General features: G+C 46.5%; 1 protein-coding gene across 1 annotated transcript in view; it reads right to left on the reverse strand.

Moving 5' to 3' along the window:
- ZMAT4 (zinc finger matrin-type 4) overlaps positions 1 to 17,324 on the reverse strand; it is a 50,606-nt gene that overhangs the window by 13,121 nt on the left and 20,161 nt on the right. The window contains exons 3-4 of the mRNA XM_058042354.1: positions 10,249 to 10,338; positions 5,139 to 5,295 (exon numbers count right to left, since the gene is read on the reverse strand). Coding sequence (XP_057898337.1) covers positions 5,139 to 5,295; positions 10,249 to 10,338 — 247 coding nt within the window. The remainder of the gene's footprint in view (positions 1 to 5,138; positions 5,296 to 10,248; positions 10,339 to 17,324) is intronic.

Genomic DNA, 17,324 nt, shown 5'->3' on the forward strand with positions numbered 1-17,324 from the left:
TCTTTCAAAGACCTTCACATTGTGAATTGTCAGGTACCAGCAACACACAACCTTAATTTAATTCTATTTTCCTTCAGATTAATCAAAAGCCCATCCAGGAACACAAATATGACCCCCAAATCATCCCAAAGAAAACTGAGTGATTAGTCTTTATATAATGGAATGCACTTTGTTCCACAGAGTTTCCCAACTTTGTACAATACGAGTCACAAACCCATGGAAAAAAAGAGTTTGAAGTAAAATAAAGTTCAGGTAACACTGGGACACAAAAATATACAATGACTAGCACTTAATTATCACACTTCATTCAAAAATTCCCTTTTATGTGGTTTTCCTTTTCCTTTCTTTTCCAGATGAAATGTCTGCTCTTTAAATAATTAACAACCTGCTCTCTCCATGGTACTGGAATAGGCACATTTGGAGGTGTGTGGTGGCTGTCTTTGATCAGGAGATGATCCAGCTGAGCCCTGATGAGCGCACAGGGCAGCAAATGCCAAACCCACCTCAGTGCCTGACACCAGGAACAGCAACTCAGGGATATATTTAGACATATAATTATGCCTGGAGCCCACTGTGATTGACTCCTTGCCTTGAGAAAGTTAATATTGTTATAAATCTTCTGCTGACCTGCTCAGTAAGGGACACCTCCAAGGAAATTCTATCTTACATATAACATTACTTACAACCTTATCAATTTCCAGGGGTTTATAACCTTCTATTGTTTTTGATGATGACTGCCAAGGTATCAGAGTTCCAGCAGTGATGATGCTGCCTCTGAAGAGCTGCTCCAGGCAGGGTCTGGCTGGATTTTGCTCCTAAATAAAAGTCTTTTCTATGGTTCCAGCAGGGAGAGACATGGCCCAGCTCCTCCAAGGTGCATGCAGCAGAACTGGCAGGGTGAGCAAAGAGCAAAGCCAGCGGGCAGCATGGTCATTAGGAAGAAAATTGGGAAATTGCAGTATTTCCTGGTTAAACTGGGGCTACACAGACTTTGCACCTGCTTGACTCATGAGAAGCAAGCACAGCTGGCTTCTTGCAGATGTGTTCCTGATGTTCCTGCAGGAAGGGGTCCATGCCCAGAGCACAGCGAGGCCACAGGGACTTGGAACAGCCCTGGTGAGTCCAGGGAGCCAGACTGAGCTGCAGAGAAGTTTGGAGCATTATAAACAACCAGCAATTTCAGCAGCCCAGGAGCTCTGCAGCAGATCTGACTTGCTGTTCCACAAGCCCCAGGCTATAAAGTTAAATCTATCCAATCTTTTGGCCAGCTCTCTCCTTGTTTCTATGCACTCTGCTGCCCGAGGGGGACCAGGCAGGCTGAAGCTCAGGGAGCTGGTGATGTCCACAGGAGTTACAGCTCCTGCTCACTAAGGAAACCTGACAGGAGCATCTCTGCTCCCAGCCTCTGGCTGTGCCTCTGAGCCCCTCTCCATGAGGCTGGTGGTTTGTGCTCCCCCAAATTCCATGCAGGAGTTTGGCACTGCTGCTGCAGGGGATGGCAGCAGAGCCCCCCATGGCCACCCCAGCCCTCATCCACAGCTGGCTCCCATGGGACCACAGGCTACAGCTCCACAGCAGAGACCCTGCATCACATGGGGGCTGCCATGGGCAAGGATTTCCTCTAAGCACTCACAAAATGCCAAAATATTTTCTTGAATTCACATTCCTCAGGTCCCACTGACAACCCCCAGCAGTCCTAAGGTGTGCTGAGCCCAGCCTGGCAATTAATGAAAGCATCCCAAGCGTACCAAATTCTCCCAGAGAGAAGCAGATGAAAGTTGACTTCTCCACAAATGTGAATTTATCATTTTGATATGCACTACATAACTGCTGCAGAACAGCAAATGCCATCATTCCCTGAGCAGCGACATGAAAATTAATAATAAACACTCACGAAACGTCAAAAGTTAAAAATGTTTCTCCATCTAAAACACAAACATAAAAGCTGCGAGTTTGACTATTTCAAGTATTTCAAAATGCTAAATAGCTCATGACAGTCTGCCTTACGTTCCCTTTCGCTGTGGGAGGGAAGTGAGAAAGTCTTACTTTGCTGCAAGAGGCAAAATACAAAGTTAGAAACACTTTAGCACTCCGGGAATGAACTAATGTTTGACTTCTTTCTCACATCCAAAGCTTTTTATTCCAAGCTGGATTTAAATGGCACCCAACTTCTTCCATTGGCACACTCCAGAAACTCAGCTTGAGGACAAGAAACTAAGTGAGCCACAACAAGGAGGCACTGGGAAACTCAGCTTTTTCCAGAAGAAATCCCAGAACTCCAGGACTAAAACTCCAGCTACTGCTGGACAGATCCTAGTACCAAAACAAAAAGCCATTTGCTCAATCCCTTTTGATGTCCCAAAATCTTTACCCTCTGTAATTTATGAAAAGTTGCAAAGCTTTGGAATGGAGAAGAGTTCCCTTTTATCTCCACCTCTGACCCTTTTTAGTATCTTCCATGTCCATTCCAGTTTTCCTCTCAAAATGGCCTTGATTTAAAGCCTATTGAAAACAATGGAATTCCACTTAAAATGCGTGCCTGTGCCTTGATTATCACAGTGTGACTTTCCAAGAGGCAGCTAAAAAGAATAAACAGGGCCACCACCACTTTCCTGGAATGATGCCTGCAGGTCCTCACACTTGGATGATGAAGACAGCAGGTCTTCCCCACAATCCTTTGGTTTATAACTCGTGGTGATGATGGGATGTAAACTGACAGGGGATGCTGGAAATGACTGGAGGAATTCATCTGCAATAGTGCTGACATGAAGCCTCTGAGGGCTGCAGCCTTGTAGAGCAGAGAACAGGAAAGATCACAACTATTTCTCTGTCATGATGAGACATGGTTTTTGTGAGAAACCCAACTGTTGGGCCACTTCTTCTCCTGAAAGCACCAGCAGAGAACAGGACATCTGTGCTCCATCTGGATGGTAACTGTGAAGGAGAACGTGGATCTCCCTAAGGGGTCTAAGAATAGATGTGATTTTCTTTGGGATTGATGAGACAGAAACCCCGGAATATCCAGCAGCAGAATCTCCTCCCCAGGAGCATCCAGCATGCTCAGGGCTGCGCTTGGCTGGCTCTCACGAGCAGGGGAGTCTCTGCTCTGAGAGACTTAATGCTCCCTAGTGTCAGCCACAGAGCACTGGGACAAAAACCCAGTGAAAATTGCTGGGTAGGAAGCCCAGAAAAATGCTGTGTCCAAAGGGCATATTGCTGAGAACTCCTGGAGAGCAAGGAGGTGCTTATTAATGTATTCCTGAGCTCAGCTTCATCTTCCAGATCAAGTGTCTGTAAGAGCTGATGAGTCCTTGAGCTGCTCCTTCCCAGTGATTAGGGTGGCTGAAGAGCCCATTACCCCAGAGCAGGCAGCATGGCTCACTTAGAGCCTTGTGAGGCTGATCCAGATGATTAAAAAGTGAGACAAAAGCCACAATGCAAGGCTGCAGCTCTCAGCGATGCCTGCCTTGGCCAGGCCCTGCAGCTGAAGGGTGAATCCAAATTGTCAGTGCAACACAGGATCAGCACTGCTGTGAACATCAGCTCACCTGGAGCTCACTGGGGGTACCAGGGCTTGTGGCAGGTCCTGTGGTGCCAGGGGAGGAGCTGCCGGCATCCTGCACTCAAGGGATGGGGATGGGTGGTCACAGGGGTCTTAAAATGAGGGAAGAGACATAGATCTGACTCCATATTTCAGAAGGCTTGATTTATTATTTTATGATATATATTACATTAAAACTATACTAAAAGAATAGAAGAAAAGGTTTAATCTCAGAAGGCTGGCTAAGAATAGAATGGAAAAGAATGATAACAAAGGCAGCTGTCTCAGACTCTCTGTTTGAGCCAGCTGACTGTGACTGGCCATTATTAGAAACAACCACATGAGACCAATCACAGATGCACCTGTTGCATTCCACAGCAGCAGACAATCAATGTTTACATTTTGTTCCTGAGGCCTCCAGCTTTCTCAGGAGGAAAAAATCCTAAGGAAAGGATTTTTCATAAAAAGATGTCTGCGAAACACAAACACCAAGCCTGAGTCCGTGCCAGCTGTGTGCCAGCTGCAGGAGCCCCACATGAGCCAGGTGTGGATGACCATGACAGATCAGTGAGAGCCTTCCTCCTGGCTACCATACCTTTACCACAAGACACACTGGTGCCCCAGCACGGTTGAACCCACCAAACCACCACCTAACACAATTCCCCACATTCCCTCAGGCAAAGGGGCCAGCAGCTCCCAAGCCCACCCTGGCAAAGGACAAATCACACTCTCTGTATCAGCATCTACGGTCTGTGAAGTTAAAAAGGCAACAAAACCACACACAGAGAGTGTCAACCCTTGTTATCTAATCACATCTACAGCACACACAGCTCCATTTGTATTTTGTGCTGAAGGAAATGCCACTGGCAGCAATTCTGGGTCACATCTGTTTGTCTGCAGGACCTCAGCCCAGCAATCCTTCCTGGAGAAAGGTGAGTGATTTGTTCAAGCATTTTCTGCTTCCACAACCGCAGAGGAATATTTTTTTTTTCACAGATTATTAGTGGTTTTCAAGGACTTTATGGTTAAGCAAACAATAAGATGGTTAAATTGTCCAATTTCAACATTTGACTTTTTAAATGTGAAAGTTAATAGGCTGCATTACTAGAATCACTGTGGAGGAAAGCACAAAACCCATCTGGGCAAAAATCAAGAGACAATCAATCCAAAGGTTTTTAAAGGGTTTTTAAAGCCTGGCTTTCCCTCTATGGTAAGAGCAGATGATGCTCTGTACTGTACAGCAACACCAAAGGTTTATTAAACATATTAGCTGGGCTGATAATTGAACTGCTGATAATTAAAGCCAGGCTTGGCTATCTGCACCCAGTGGAGACATTGTCCTCCACTGAGAAAACACTCTGGAAGTGTGGAGCTGGAGATAGGGCTCTGGCACCAGGGCCAGTCCCAGCTGATAAAGCCCTAATCTACATAAACAAAGCCGACAGTAATGAGCGTCAGGAGTTTGTAAAGGTTGTTATGACAGCAACACAAATGAATAGCTGCTTCTGCCAGCTCAGCTTTCCACCTTGTTCCCATTTTCTGCCTGCACACACCCAGCCAGCCCCTTGGCCAAGCCCCCACACCTCTCTGCACCTACCTGTGGCCTTCAGTGCTGGTTGTTCCCCTAGCAACAGTTTTAACCTTTTGGCATGGATCTTCCCTTGGTAATGCGATTCTGCCACCACTGCTGAGGTAAAGGACATGTTACATAGCGTGCAGCATTTGTTCTTATCCACTGAGTCACCATCACTGCCCTGCGTGGAGACAAAAACACAGACAAAACAAAGAGGTGAGTGAGCACAGCCACAGAGAGAGGAGAGGAAGAGGAGGGAGGAATCGAGGTTGGCATGCCAAGGGGTTTCCCTTCCTCATCTCTCCCAGCCTTGCTTGTGCTTCATCCCCCAGCTGTGTCCAGATTGGGGACACCTCCAGCTGCCAACACCTCTACTCTGCTCTGCACTGGGAGCTCAGCCTGTCCCTGTGTCCCTCAGCCTGTCCCCATGTCCCTCAGCCTGTCCTTGTGTCCCTCACCTCGTCCCTGTGTCCCTCAGCCTGTCCTTCAGTCTGACCTCATGTCCCTCAGCCTGTCCCCGTGTCCCTCAGCCCATCCCTATGTCCCTCAGCCTGACCATCTGCCCCTCACCCTGTCCCCATGTCCCTCAGCTCGTCCCTGTGTCTCTCACCCTGTCCCTGCGTCCCTCAGTCTGTCCCTGTGCCCTCAGCCCATCCTTGTGTCCCTCAGCCTGTCCCCGTGTCCCTCAGCCCATTCCCGTGTCCCTCAGCCTGTGTCTCACCCTGTCCCCATGTCCCTCACCCTGTCCCTCTGTCCCACATGGCCCCAGAGCTCCTGGCACACCCCAAGCCTTCCTTCCCTCATCCTCTGCTCCTCCTCTCTCTGAGGGAGTCACACAGACCCAGAGCTTTCCCTGCCATCCAACACTGGTGCTTCCTCCTCATGCACTTTTTGAAGAGACCCCAAAACATCTGGGGGGACACATCTGGGGGGCACAACCCACTCTGCAGGTGGGAGAAATAAATGAACTGTCTGAAAGCTCTCAGGTCCCTCCAGCAGGATGCAAGACCAGCCTTGGGTGAACCCAACACAGAGTGGACACTGACACACATCTGACCCACCACTGAAAGTCATTTTTCCCCTCCAAAAAATCCACTTTTAGAAAAATGACTGATTTTCATCACTTTTTTGTTGTTGATAACTGTAAATCAAACCTTAGGGAGGAATCTCAAGAGGTGTTTAGTACTGTTCTGGGTGTAATTTGCACTTCTTTTAAATAGCTTTCTCTCAAGATATTTTATGCCTTCAAAGGGAAATCACTTGAAAGTTAAGAGCAGAGTAGAAAATTTCCAGTATCTATTGATCATCAGTGGCAACACATAAAGAGCCTCCAACAGAGCTCGTTTGAAAAGCTGATACACTTCAGTGTTAATGCACCAGGGTCTCTTCCTCTGCCAGGGCTGCTCTTCAGTGACACTTTTCCCTTTTCAACCTACTTTCTGAGCTAGACTGCAATTAAAAATAAAAAATTAAGGCCCCCTCAAAGAGCCTTCCAATACCTCACGCAGAGCTCAGAGTCCCATTTACACTGACCCACAGCTGGCTGTGCAGCTCACCTGGGTTCACCCAAGGCTCTGGGACAGCACCTCCATGTGTGGCAGCCACCAGCAGGACAGGGGTGTCCCCAAACCATGCCAGACCTCTGTGATGCAGAGGTTTTATTTTTGGAGCAGTTTTATACACCAACATGAGGTATTTGGGTTCTGTTAAGAATTTCCCCAAGTGTGGATCATCCCTCAGCATCATCACTTCCCTTCCCTCCTCCACCACCCAAAGCCCTGCACAGAGCCAGAGGTGCTGCAGGTGATCCAGCCCTGAAGGGTAATTATGCCTTCTCATTTGTCAGGGGCTGTTTTACCTGAAACCCAAGAGGGCAGGGGGAAGCTGATCCGGGTGTCTTTTGTCACCTGCTGAATGACACGGTGACAAAAGACACCCAGGGCTGTGCAGGTGCTGCAAGCACAGGGCTCAGCTGGGCCACAGGGCTCTACAAGGCAAAGCTGGCTGCTCCCTGGGGGTGTTCTGCACCACACTCCACTCTTGTGGCATTCACATTCTCTGAAAAATCCCTTTGCCAAGGATTTTTCTGCTGGGAAGCTGAGAAGCCGCAGAGAAAATGAAAACAATAATTATCTGATTTGCTTCTCCTGTGTTTTGCTCATCTGGAATGTGTCTGGAAATTGTTTGCCACAGGTGATTGTTTTATTGCATTCTGGTTGTTTTTACTCTTTGGACAATCAGTGCCAAGCTGTGTCAAGACTCTGGAAAGAGTCACGACTTTTCATTATTATCTTTTTACCCTTCTGTCTGTATCCTTTCTGTATTCTTTAGTATAGTTTAGTATTCTTTAATATAATATAGTATCATAAAATAATAAATTAGCCTTCTGAGAACATGGAGTCAGATTCATCATTCCTCCTGCCATGGGGGTCCCTGCAAATACAAAACACTCCCAGGAATGAAAGAGTGACCAGGCACTGACAGCTCTGGTCTGTAAATCCACCAGCAGCTCCTTAACCCCCTGCTGCCAAGGGATATTTCTACATTTTGCTTCTGCAGCTTCCTCCAGACCATCCCACCTCACAAACCTTCACTACAAGGCAGCACAGAAGCCACTGGCTTCATACAAACTGAAACACAACAGAACACAGCACTGGATTTACATCTGTCTGCCAGCATCTGTCTCCCAGCACTGACATCCCCACTCTTCCCCTGCTCCAGCCTCATTTATCAGGCTGCTTTTTGTGATATTAGAAACTTCAGCCTCATATATCCAACAGAATTAACCTCAGTTATTTGGCTGCCTGTTAACAAGGCATAATCCTCACACAGGCCATTCCTTAAGCAATCCACAGGAAAAGTAAGGATTTTCATTCCACAGATACAAATCTGCTGCCTTCATTTCCCAAGTTTTACTAAGAAGAAAAGATTATACAAACCTTAGAACAGAGCAGCATAAACCACAGCATTAAAGTGCTGCAAAGTAACTTTGAAATTTGAATTAATTTTTGGTGCTGCTGTAAAGAGCTGCTTTCTGTGCTGCTCCTTAGGAAATTCAGGTCATTTCTGTTCTGGAGCCTGTTTTTGTCATGGTACCAGCAAAAAGCAAGTACCAGCTCATGGAAGGTCAAGACATGAGGGTTTTCCCCTCCTCCACACCAAATCAAACCAATAATAAAGAACAAAACAATTGAGTAATCTATGGGAAGACTACTTATATAATGCTTCTACTTCAGGGGTGTTTTGGAAATGCAGTTTTTTTGCAATCCTCAAACAGCAGCCAACCCCTCCCTTGGCCTCACAGAAAGGTCAGGAAGCAAATTCTGTTTCCAATCCCATTGCACTGAGTACCCACAGCTGCAGCCACCTCACCCTCCTGCTGCCACCTGGCAGAAGGACAAGGAGTTAGTTCTGTGGTCAGCAGAACACAAACCCAATGGCACCCAGCCATGGAACAGTTTTGATTAAAAAAAAAAAGGCTAATATTCCCTTTTTAGCTGCAGCTACTTCTACAGAAATTTAATTGGTTTTCATGGGTTGTTTCTAATGCTCATTAAAGTCTCTGTGCCATGGCCTGAGTGACACTGCTAGGATTGGGCACTGCACTGCATGTGCACATGGCAGGGATGCAATTGTGCAGCATTAGAGGCATCCTAAATAGTTCTGCTCTCTCCAAATGCAAAGGCTGGTATAATATCTGATCAGCAACAGGCCTACTCTGAGCTGGAAATGTTGGCAGATTTTCCCTGCTATATTTTTACAACACAAATAATTTTAGCATTTAGGTCTGGCCTAGCCTGGCATTCACCTAGAACATGAGGACACGTTAATCCACCCCCACCAGGGCTGCCCTTGGGAAGAGCATCAGCAAACACAGAATTACATTCCTTCTCCACATTGCCTTTCACAAAAGAAGTGGGAAATAGTTCAAATTTGACTTATTTGAGGTTTGATTGGTTCTCTGTCCTCCACATCCCATGAGGTGCACATGCAGAATGTGGCTCCTTGTAATCAAACCCCTTAGAGGACCCTGTTCCCCATCTCCATGTACCTGTCCATTGTAGTGCCCACACTGTTATTAATGACAGTAAAAATAATATATTTAAAAATATATTTCTATATATATTTTAAATATCTATAAATATATATAAATATTTCAAGAATATATAGATTTATATATAAATTAATATATGAATAAATAATTTTTAAAATATATAAATATATAAAAATACATATAAATATATAAAATATATTTTTAGAATGTATTTTTATATTTATGTATTATACACAATAAAATATTTTATTTTATCTTATTAATAAAATCACTGCAAGGTCCTGCTGTGAAAGGCACATCGCATCTGCAATTGGCCTGTGTGCAACAGAAAAGTTCACTGGTGTTTCAATTTTCTGTGTGCAACAGAAAAGTTCACTAGGGTTCAATTACTACGTAAATGAGCTTTCAGATTCCTTGGGCAAAACTTGCATGCTTCTCCCTTTAATTACAAGATATCACACTGAATATCAACAGCACTCAGCCCCAGTCACACTGAACTGGTTTGGGAACCTCACTGCAGCAGAACGTGGGAAGGAGCCAAATGAATAATTCCCCATGAAGCCATCTCTTAAAAATTCAGCCTCCTCCTATCTACTGCCTGACAAATGGCTGTGAGCTGGTCCAATTCCTCACCTCCCTTTGTTTATTGGAACACAGCAGAGGAAGCCAATGGCCAATCTTTAAACTTGCAGACGGAGAGCAGAGGTGAGTGAGGAGCCTTTGGATAAAGCACATCAACCTGGAGGCATTGCCCCTATCACCTGCCCCAGCTGCTCACCAGCACACTCAGCCTGGTCTGGAACAATTGGAAGAAATGGAGCAAGCCCTGAGTATTTGCTATCAGCACATTTTTTCCCTATGAAAGAACATTCAAATAACTAAAAACACAATTACTGCTGCTGAGGCGCGTAATAATTCTTGCGCAGTTTATTGAAAATTATTTCCAGTTACTTTGCATTTCAGCTAATCTAAATGTTACCTCTGGGCACCTGATCAGCTGTGGCTGTAAGAGAGAACGTTGTAGGCCAGAGTCAATGACGCACAAAGAAACTGAATAAATAGGGCTGGGGTTGTACCCACATTTTCTGAGCGCAGCTTTTTGGCCGGGCAGCCTCCATCCACGGGGTGAAGCATGTAGTACAGGCGGACTTTGCTGGCATGCTTCCGACTCTGGAATGCAAAAAAAAACCAAAAATGAAGTTACAAGGAGCAAGAGGCTCTGTTGCTGTGCTCACTACACCAACCCACAGTCAGATTTCACAGCCCCCTGACACACATATCCGCCACTGGGGGAGAAAAGGCAAAGGGAGATCCAGGTGAGGAGCATTTGCGCTTTTCCGAATGTTCACAGAGCTCTGCACCCAGCTGGAATGAGCTGTGGGATGAAGAAATGGCCCACCCTGGCCCCTCTCCAAGTCACAGACAGCCAGGGAAGGACAGAATTTGTTACCAGACCATTTCCATAGAGGGGCAGATTGAAGGATGTGGGTTACTGAGCTTCAGCCAGAGACACAACAGCACCCTGTGGTGTCAGAGACACATTCTATGAAAAATCCTTTCATTAGGATTTTTTCTCCTGAGAAGCCTCAGAGGAAAAGAAAAACAGTAATTATCTATTGCTGTGGAATGCAACAGGTGCATCTGTGATTGGCCTCATGTGGTTGTTTTAATTAATGGCCAGTCACAGTCCAGCTGTCTTGGACTCCCTGGTCAGCTACAAGATTCTATTATCATTCTTTTCTATTCCTTTCAAGCCTTCTGATGAAATCCTTTCTCCTATTCTTTTAGTATAGTTTTGATATATAATTTTCTTTTAATATAATATATATCATAAAATAATAAATCAGCCTTCTGAAACATGGAGTCAAGATTCTCATCTCTTCCCTCATCCTGAGACACCACCACAGGCACACACACAGACCAAACCCACAACTCCTACACTTCTAGAGTAATAAAACATTAAAAGGGCAAAAAATCTGCTGTGAGGGAGACACGAGCAGGTTTCACAGGTAGGAGCTCATGGGCAGGTGAGGGTCAGAACAGACAGGAGCTCCCCTGGTGACCCCAGCAGCAGCAGCCAAAGCAAATCCTCGGGACTGGCAAGACTTAAAGGAAGATTTTAAAGCTTCTACAGCAGGAGCACAGACATAAAAACCTTCAAAAGCCTGACTTACATCAGGTCTTGTCTTCCAGCAGATGCAGGGGGGAAAAGCCTGCAGCCACAAAATAACTGCACCCAGCATATGGGCAGCAGACACATGGGGAGCTGTTACCATGCAAATGTTTCCTTTAAATCACCCTTTCCTACTGCCCCAGAGAACAACACCACCGTAATGTTATAATTCCACATCACAGAGCTGCAATTTGAAAATATTAAATTACCATTAGCATGTTCTGGAACATTCTTTTTCCTGTGGTATAAACTTGGAGCTAAATTTGCAGGGAGCTATATTTGTATTCGCATGCAGAAATGTGACTGTGCAATAATTTTTTCCACAGAGCAAATCAGTCAAGACAAATAATGTCAAATATCTGTCCCCAGCTTGTCTTCCTGCTGCATTTGGCAAATGTGACCTTCCATGGTCAGAGCTAAGTGCAGGAAACCCCAAAGCTCCGGCTATTAAATGAGCAGCCCAGACAGCGACTGCGTAATCAGAAAACGACAAAATAAAATGACAAACAATGTTTGAAATGCACAGGACAGAGGTGCAACGCCACTCCTGAAGCGATGCTCAGCCTTGCACCGCACAGGGCCAGTTGAATACATCGAAAAGGCGGCGTGGCCAGGGTTTTTCAGTTGGATTTTGTTGCACCCTGCAGAGCAGTCAGCCTCCCTCGAGTCATCCTCCCCAGAGTCACGAGGCTCTTCCCTCGCCCGGCTCCATCCAGCACGTCACCATGCCCACGCTCACACAGCCACAGCCCGCTCTGTTTGGAGGGGCAAAAAAGCTGGGAGGGGTTGCTGGGTGTGTGCAAGCTGCAAGGACGCCAAGAGGAATCATTTTTACGGTGCTCAGCTGGACCACAAATGGTGCCCAGGTGTCAGAGTTAACAGGCAACAAAGCTTCAGACTTCTGTACAACACCTCTCACCTTTCTTGGGGCAACTGTTTGGATTTGTGAAAGCCAAGGTAAAGGAATGACTTCTGTTTGGCATAATTTAAAACTGCACAGCTCCTTATGCAACCTTATTATCTTATGATCATAAAAGTGGAGCTTAAAATCATCCCTGGCCTCCGCGTGTATGTGCTGAGCATCTCCTTCCCTCTGCAGAGCAGAGGAAGCACAGCCCATTTGTCATCCACTTTATCTCTGGCATTTTCTACATTTACATGTGTATTTATCATCCCAACACCCCAGCAGGAGCACGGCAGGAGCACAGTGATTATTCTGAGCGTGCTGCTCGCAAACAGCGCTGCGGGTTATCCTCTCTCCCTGCTGAAACCCTGCGAGGAGGGCAAGTGCCAGACACATGGGGGGGCCAGAGGAACAACCACAAACAAACCACAAACAAGAGCTAGAAAACTGGGATGAACTGGGAGGAACTGGGATTAGGGCACATCCAGCTCCCATTCTGACCCATCTCACTGCATCCACAAGCTTTAGGAAAGACAAAACCTTGCCACATCTGTAAATCTGTTATCCTCTCCCTGCTGAAAACCTGCAAGAAGGGCAAGTGCCAGACACATGGTGGGGCCAGAGGAACAACCACAAACAGGAGCCAGAAAACTGGGATGAACTGGGATGAACTGGGATTAGGGCACTTCCAGTTCCCATTCTGACCCATCTCATCACATCCACAAGTTTTAGCAAAGACAGAACCTTGCCACATCTGTAACCACAAACAGGAGCCAGAAAACTGGGATGAACTGGGATTAGGGCACATCCAGCTCCCATTCTGACCCATCTCACTGCATCCAAAAGCTTTAGGAAAGACAAAACCTTGCCACATCTGTAAATCCACAGGATTTACTTGGAATGAGCGCTCATGGAATGAGCAGGCTGCCTCGTGCTCCGACAGCCACCACAACCCCATTTTGGGTACAATAAGGGGGTTTCTGTGGCCCTGAATATTTCTTTTGTGCAAAGGGTTATACTCAAGGCATTCTCACTTTCCTGTCTCTAGTGGGAATAGCACCTGTGGAAGAATCACAAACAGGAGCCAGAAAACTGGGAGGAACTGGGATTAGGGCACCTCCAGCTCCCATTCTGACCCATCTCATCACATCCACAAGCTTTAGGAAAGACAGAACCTTGCCACATCTGTAAATCCACAGGATTTACATGGAATGAGAGCTCATGGCTCCAACAGCCACCACAACCTCATTTTGGGTGCAATAAGGGGGTTTCTGTGCCCCTGAATATTTCTTTTGTACAAAGTGTTATGCCCAAGGCATTCTAACTTTCTTGTCTCTAGTGGGAATAGCACCTTTTCAAGGCACAAAGTCTGGTTTAATACTGCAGGCTTGAAAACCAGCCCTGACTATGCAGGGAGCTCAGTCTGTTTTCACACAGCTGCTGCAGAGTTCTGCATTGCAAGCTCATTTGCTACTGTAAGGCTCATCAATAAAAGTAAATAAATGGATCATTTCTATCTCTATCAAATCTACTCCAATACAGAAGATCGTGGCAGTGACAGCAAAGTTCTGGCAATTCAACCCTAAAACATAAAAAGGGCAGAGCAGAGTGAGATTGTGCTATGAAATGCAATTTGATTTTGCATAAATTGGGTTTTGCAGCACGCTGTGCCTGGAGCAGTGGCAGCTGGCAGGACCTGGAGCTGGTTTGGGACACAGCTCTGTTTGATGGAGGGGCTTCTCATCCCTCTTCCCACCCTGAGCAAGAACAAAATATGTTGATATTTTTTTTTTTTTAATTTGCCTTAGTGCCTTGAGAAAGCAAAGCATCTCTTCATAAAAATAAGGAATTTCTGACGTTGGAATGGACTTTAATGATCATCCAATTCCAGCCCCCCATGCTGCCCAGCCAACCTGGCCTTGCATGGAAGCAGCTCCCCCTTGTAGGACAAGCAGGGTACATTCAAATTTTCTGGCATTTGGCTGCATGGCTGGGAAAGGACTAAAAGGCTGAAATTAAAGGTGGAACAGTGGCTCTGGGGAGGACTGAATCATCTGAGGTATTACAGCCCAGGGGTCTCCAGGCTGCACAAACACACACAGCTCTTCCCTTCTGGGGTCTGGGAGAGGAGTCCCCTCACAGCTGAGGAGCTCAGACCCCTCCATGGCCCTGGCCCTGCTCCCTCTTCACACCACGATTCCAGCTGATCCAGCAGTCTAAACCACTTTGCTTGTGAGAGCCTCTTCCTGTCTGCTGCCATCAGGCTCAAATCAACTATCTCTGCAGCTTCCCTCAGGCTGTGCTAGCACATAATCTCATTTCCCTATTCCCCATACATCCCTTCATCAGTCCTTGCTCCCTCCTGTGCTGGCTGCTTTATGCTTTTGGGCAGTTTAGCTTTTCTCTCCTGCTCCTCTTCCCCAGCCAAAGGCCATCCCACACTGAGGAGCACAAGCACCAGCAGAGACGCAGGTGAGAGATGAAGGAAGGAACTGTGGCAGCCCAAATGGCTGCAGCTTCTCTTAGTCTGTATTAAACTCTTTTTCAGAAGGCCACTGGTTGGGTTTTAATCCTTTTAGTGTACACTGTGTTGGTTTTTTTGTGCGCTGGCAGTTTCTTAATTAAATTGCCACGCAACACGCAGCCACGTGATTATACCAATTTTATTATCTGTATTGGCCCCACTTGTAATCTCATCAAAGGAAAGAAAGTTATTTTGGCTGGCCCAGTTGTCCAAACCTTGCACAGAAACCCAGTTCCATGGTCCTGCTGTGCCCATGGGCTGTGCCAAGCTGGATTCCCTGCATGGCCCTGGCACTGCCATGCCTGGCCCTGTGCTTGTTTCCTCCTCTTCCTCCTCCTTCCCATGCCCCCAGGGTCAGCAGTGACAGTGCACAGCACGTGGCCAGCACACTTCAAGCACCCACTTGGGAATTAGTGGACCTGCTGACCTGAACTACATCATTCTGGAATTTGTAATCACTGCCTAACAACCTCTTCCAAATTTCTACTGGAATGGAACCAATCTATTTCTTCCTCTGTGATATAACAACATCCTCTGCGTTTTTTAAATAGACAGGAGAAGTATTTTCAGCAAATGCCTTCCCTTTTCTGCCTCTACTACCCACACAACAAACATTGTCAAGATCCCCGTGGTTCGCTGCAGAGCTGAACTCCCCGGCTGTTATTCCAGACACTGCTGGATGCCAATGTCCTTTTTCTCCCTTTGTAATTTTTGAAAAGCCTCATTTATAATTTATGGTCATTTCTATCAACTTCCCCTTTTTCCTCCACGAGTTAATTTTTTAAAAAGTGTCTACTCATGCTTTTGCCTTCCTGGGCACACAGAAATGTGCCTGCAATTCCCGAGTGCTCAGCTGAATTTGCACCCCCATCAAACCAGCTGCTCCAAAGCAAAGAGAGGCACATAACTCGTTTGGACATTGATTTGTTTACACATTAAAGCAACTACTGAGGATCTATTCAGCCAAGCAATCACTAGCTCCACTTCCTTATATCTGCTTATCCCTTAGATCATTCCACCTGGATGGCCAGGCTGACTCCAAGTGGGGATCCTACACATGAATTTTCTGTCTCAGGAATCACCATTTCAGCTGTGATCTTTAGCTTTACTGCTTCCTCTATTGGTTTTGACTGTAGTCAAAGTATCTCTTGTCCAACACACTGCTGGGTACCCTGTAGAGAGGTAATAACTCTCCTTAGAGCAGCAGAGCAGGAGCAGCCAGGCTCAGCATCTGGGCCACCACAGGCACCTGCTCCTCCCTAAACCCACTGCTAGTCCCTTCTGAGTGCCTCACATTCCTTCTGCAGGTGGATCTTACATCTACACTAACGCAACCATGCATTTAATCCGTTGGTATGATGGGGTTTTTCCAGGCAATGCACCTCCCTGATTGAGCTGAGGGTGCCCCTGCTCTTGGCAGAGGTTGGACCAGATCTTTAAAGGTCCCTTCCAACCAAACCCATTCCAGGATTCTGTACACATGCCAAGGGAAAGGGGATGCAGGGATAGAGGGAGCAGGCTGGGAACTTCTGATATTGTAAATCAAAGCCGACTCCGATGAAGGGGAGAGAGAGCGATGCATCTGACTCCATGGATATCAGAATTAATTTACTAATTAATTACTTTATCGCACTCACTCTGCACACATTGCACAGAATCTCGTGACTGTCCCAACAGTCCCAACACACACACACATCCTGACAGGCCAAGGAAAAAAACACCATCACTTTGGGTAAAAAAATCTCCATACTGCATTCTACTTTGGCACAACACAGGCACAGCAAGTGGTAAGAATTGTGTTTTCCCTTTCTCTGAGGTGAATCTCAGAGATCCTTGAGGAGAATTGAGCCTTGCTTTTCTCTGTGAAGAGAAACGTGGCAACACTTCTGATATGTGCTCCACACAGCAAACTAAATTCTTGCTGCTCACCTGCAGGTCAAGTCCCTCATCCTGGGTCACTCTTGGGGACAGATAATCGAGGCGTGAGTGGACTTCACCGTGGATACAGCCCCCCATCCCATTACCAGCAGACAACATAGAAGTTAACACAAACACAGTGCACATGAGCTGCCCCACAGCAGCAGCAGCAGCAGCGCTGCTGTTCCCATTCCATCCCCATTTGATCCGTGTGGAACAAATCCCCGCGTCAGTGCCAGTCACTCCTGAGCGCCCGAGCGCACGGGGGCGGGTCTGTCACAACACACACAGAGCTGCAGACTGCTGCCAAACACCCAGAACCCCGATCCAAACGCGGGCTGGGAGCTTAAATAATGAATACAGGCAGGGGTGAATACCTGGAACAAAGAGAGGTGCCCTCCTGTGCAGCAGGATCAGCAAGGGATGATGCAGAAGGGCAAGAGCTGCAGGAATTCATCTCCCAGGGATGCTGGTCAGGGTTGAGCCAGTGCAACCCTTCTTTGTTTTCATTCCATGTAGCTTTAATGTGACATCCCTTATGCCTCCCCACTACTGCTAACCCTGGGGTCCCATTTTCCCAGTGTGTTTTACTGCTGCTCTGAAGGACCTTTTAACTCCAGCTATTTTTAGACAGCAAT

This window comes from Melospiza georgiana, chromosome 31, assembly GCF_028018845.1.
Source record: "Melospiza georgiana isolate bMelGeo1 chromosome 31, bMelGeo1.pri, whole genome shotgun sequence".
NCBI lineage: Eukaryota > Metazoa > Chordata > Aves > Passeriformes > Passerellidae > Melospiza > Melospiza georgiana.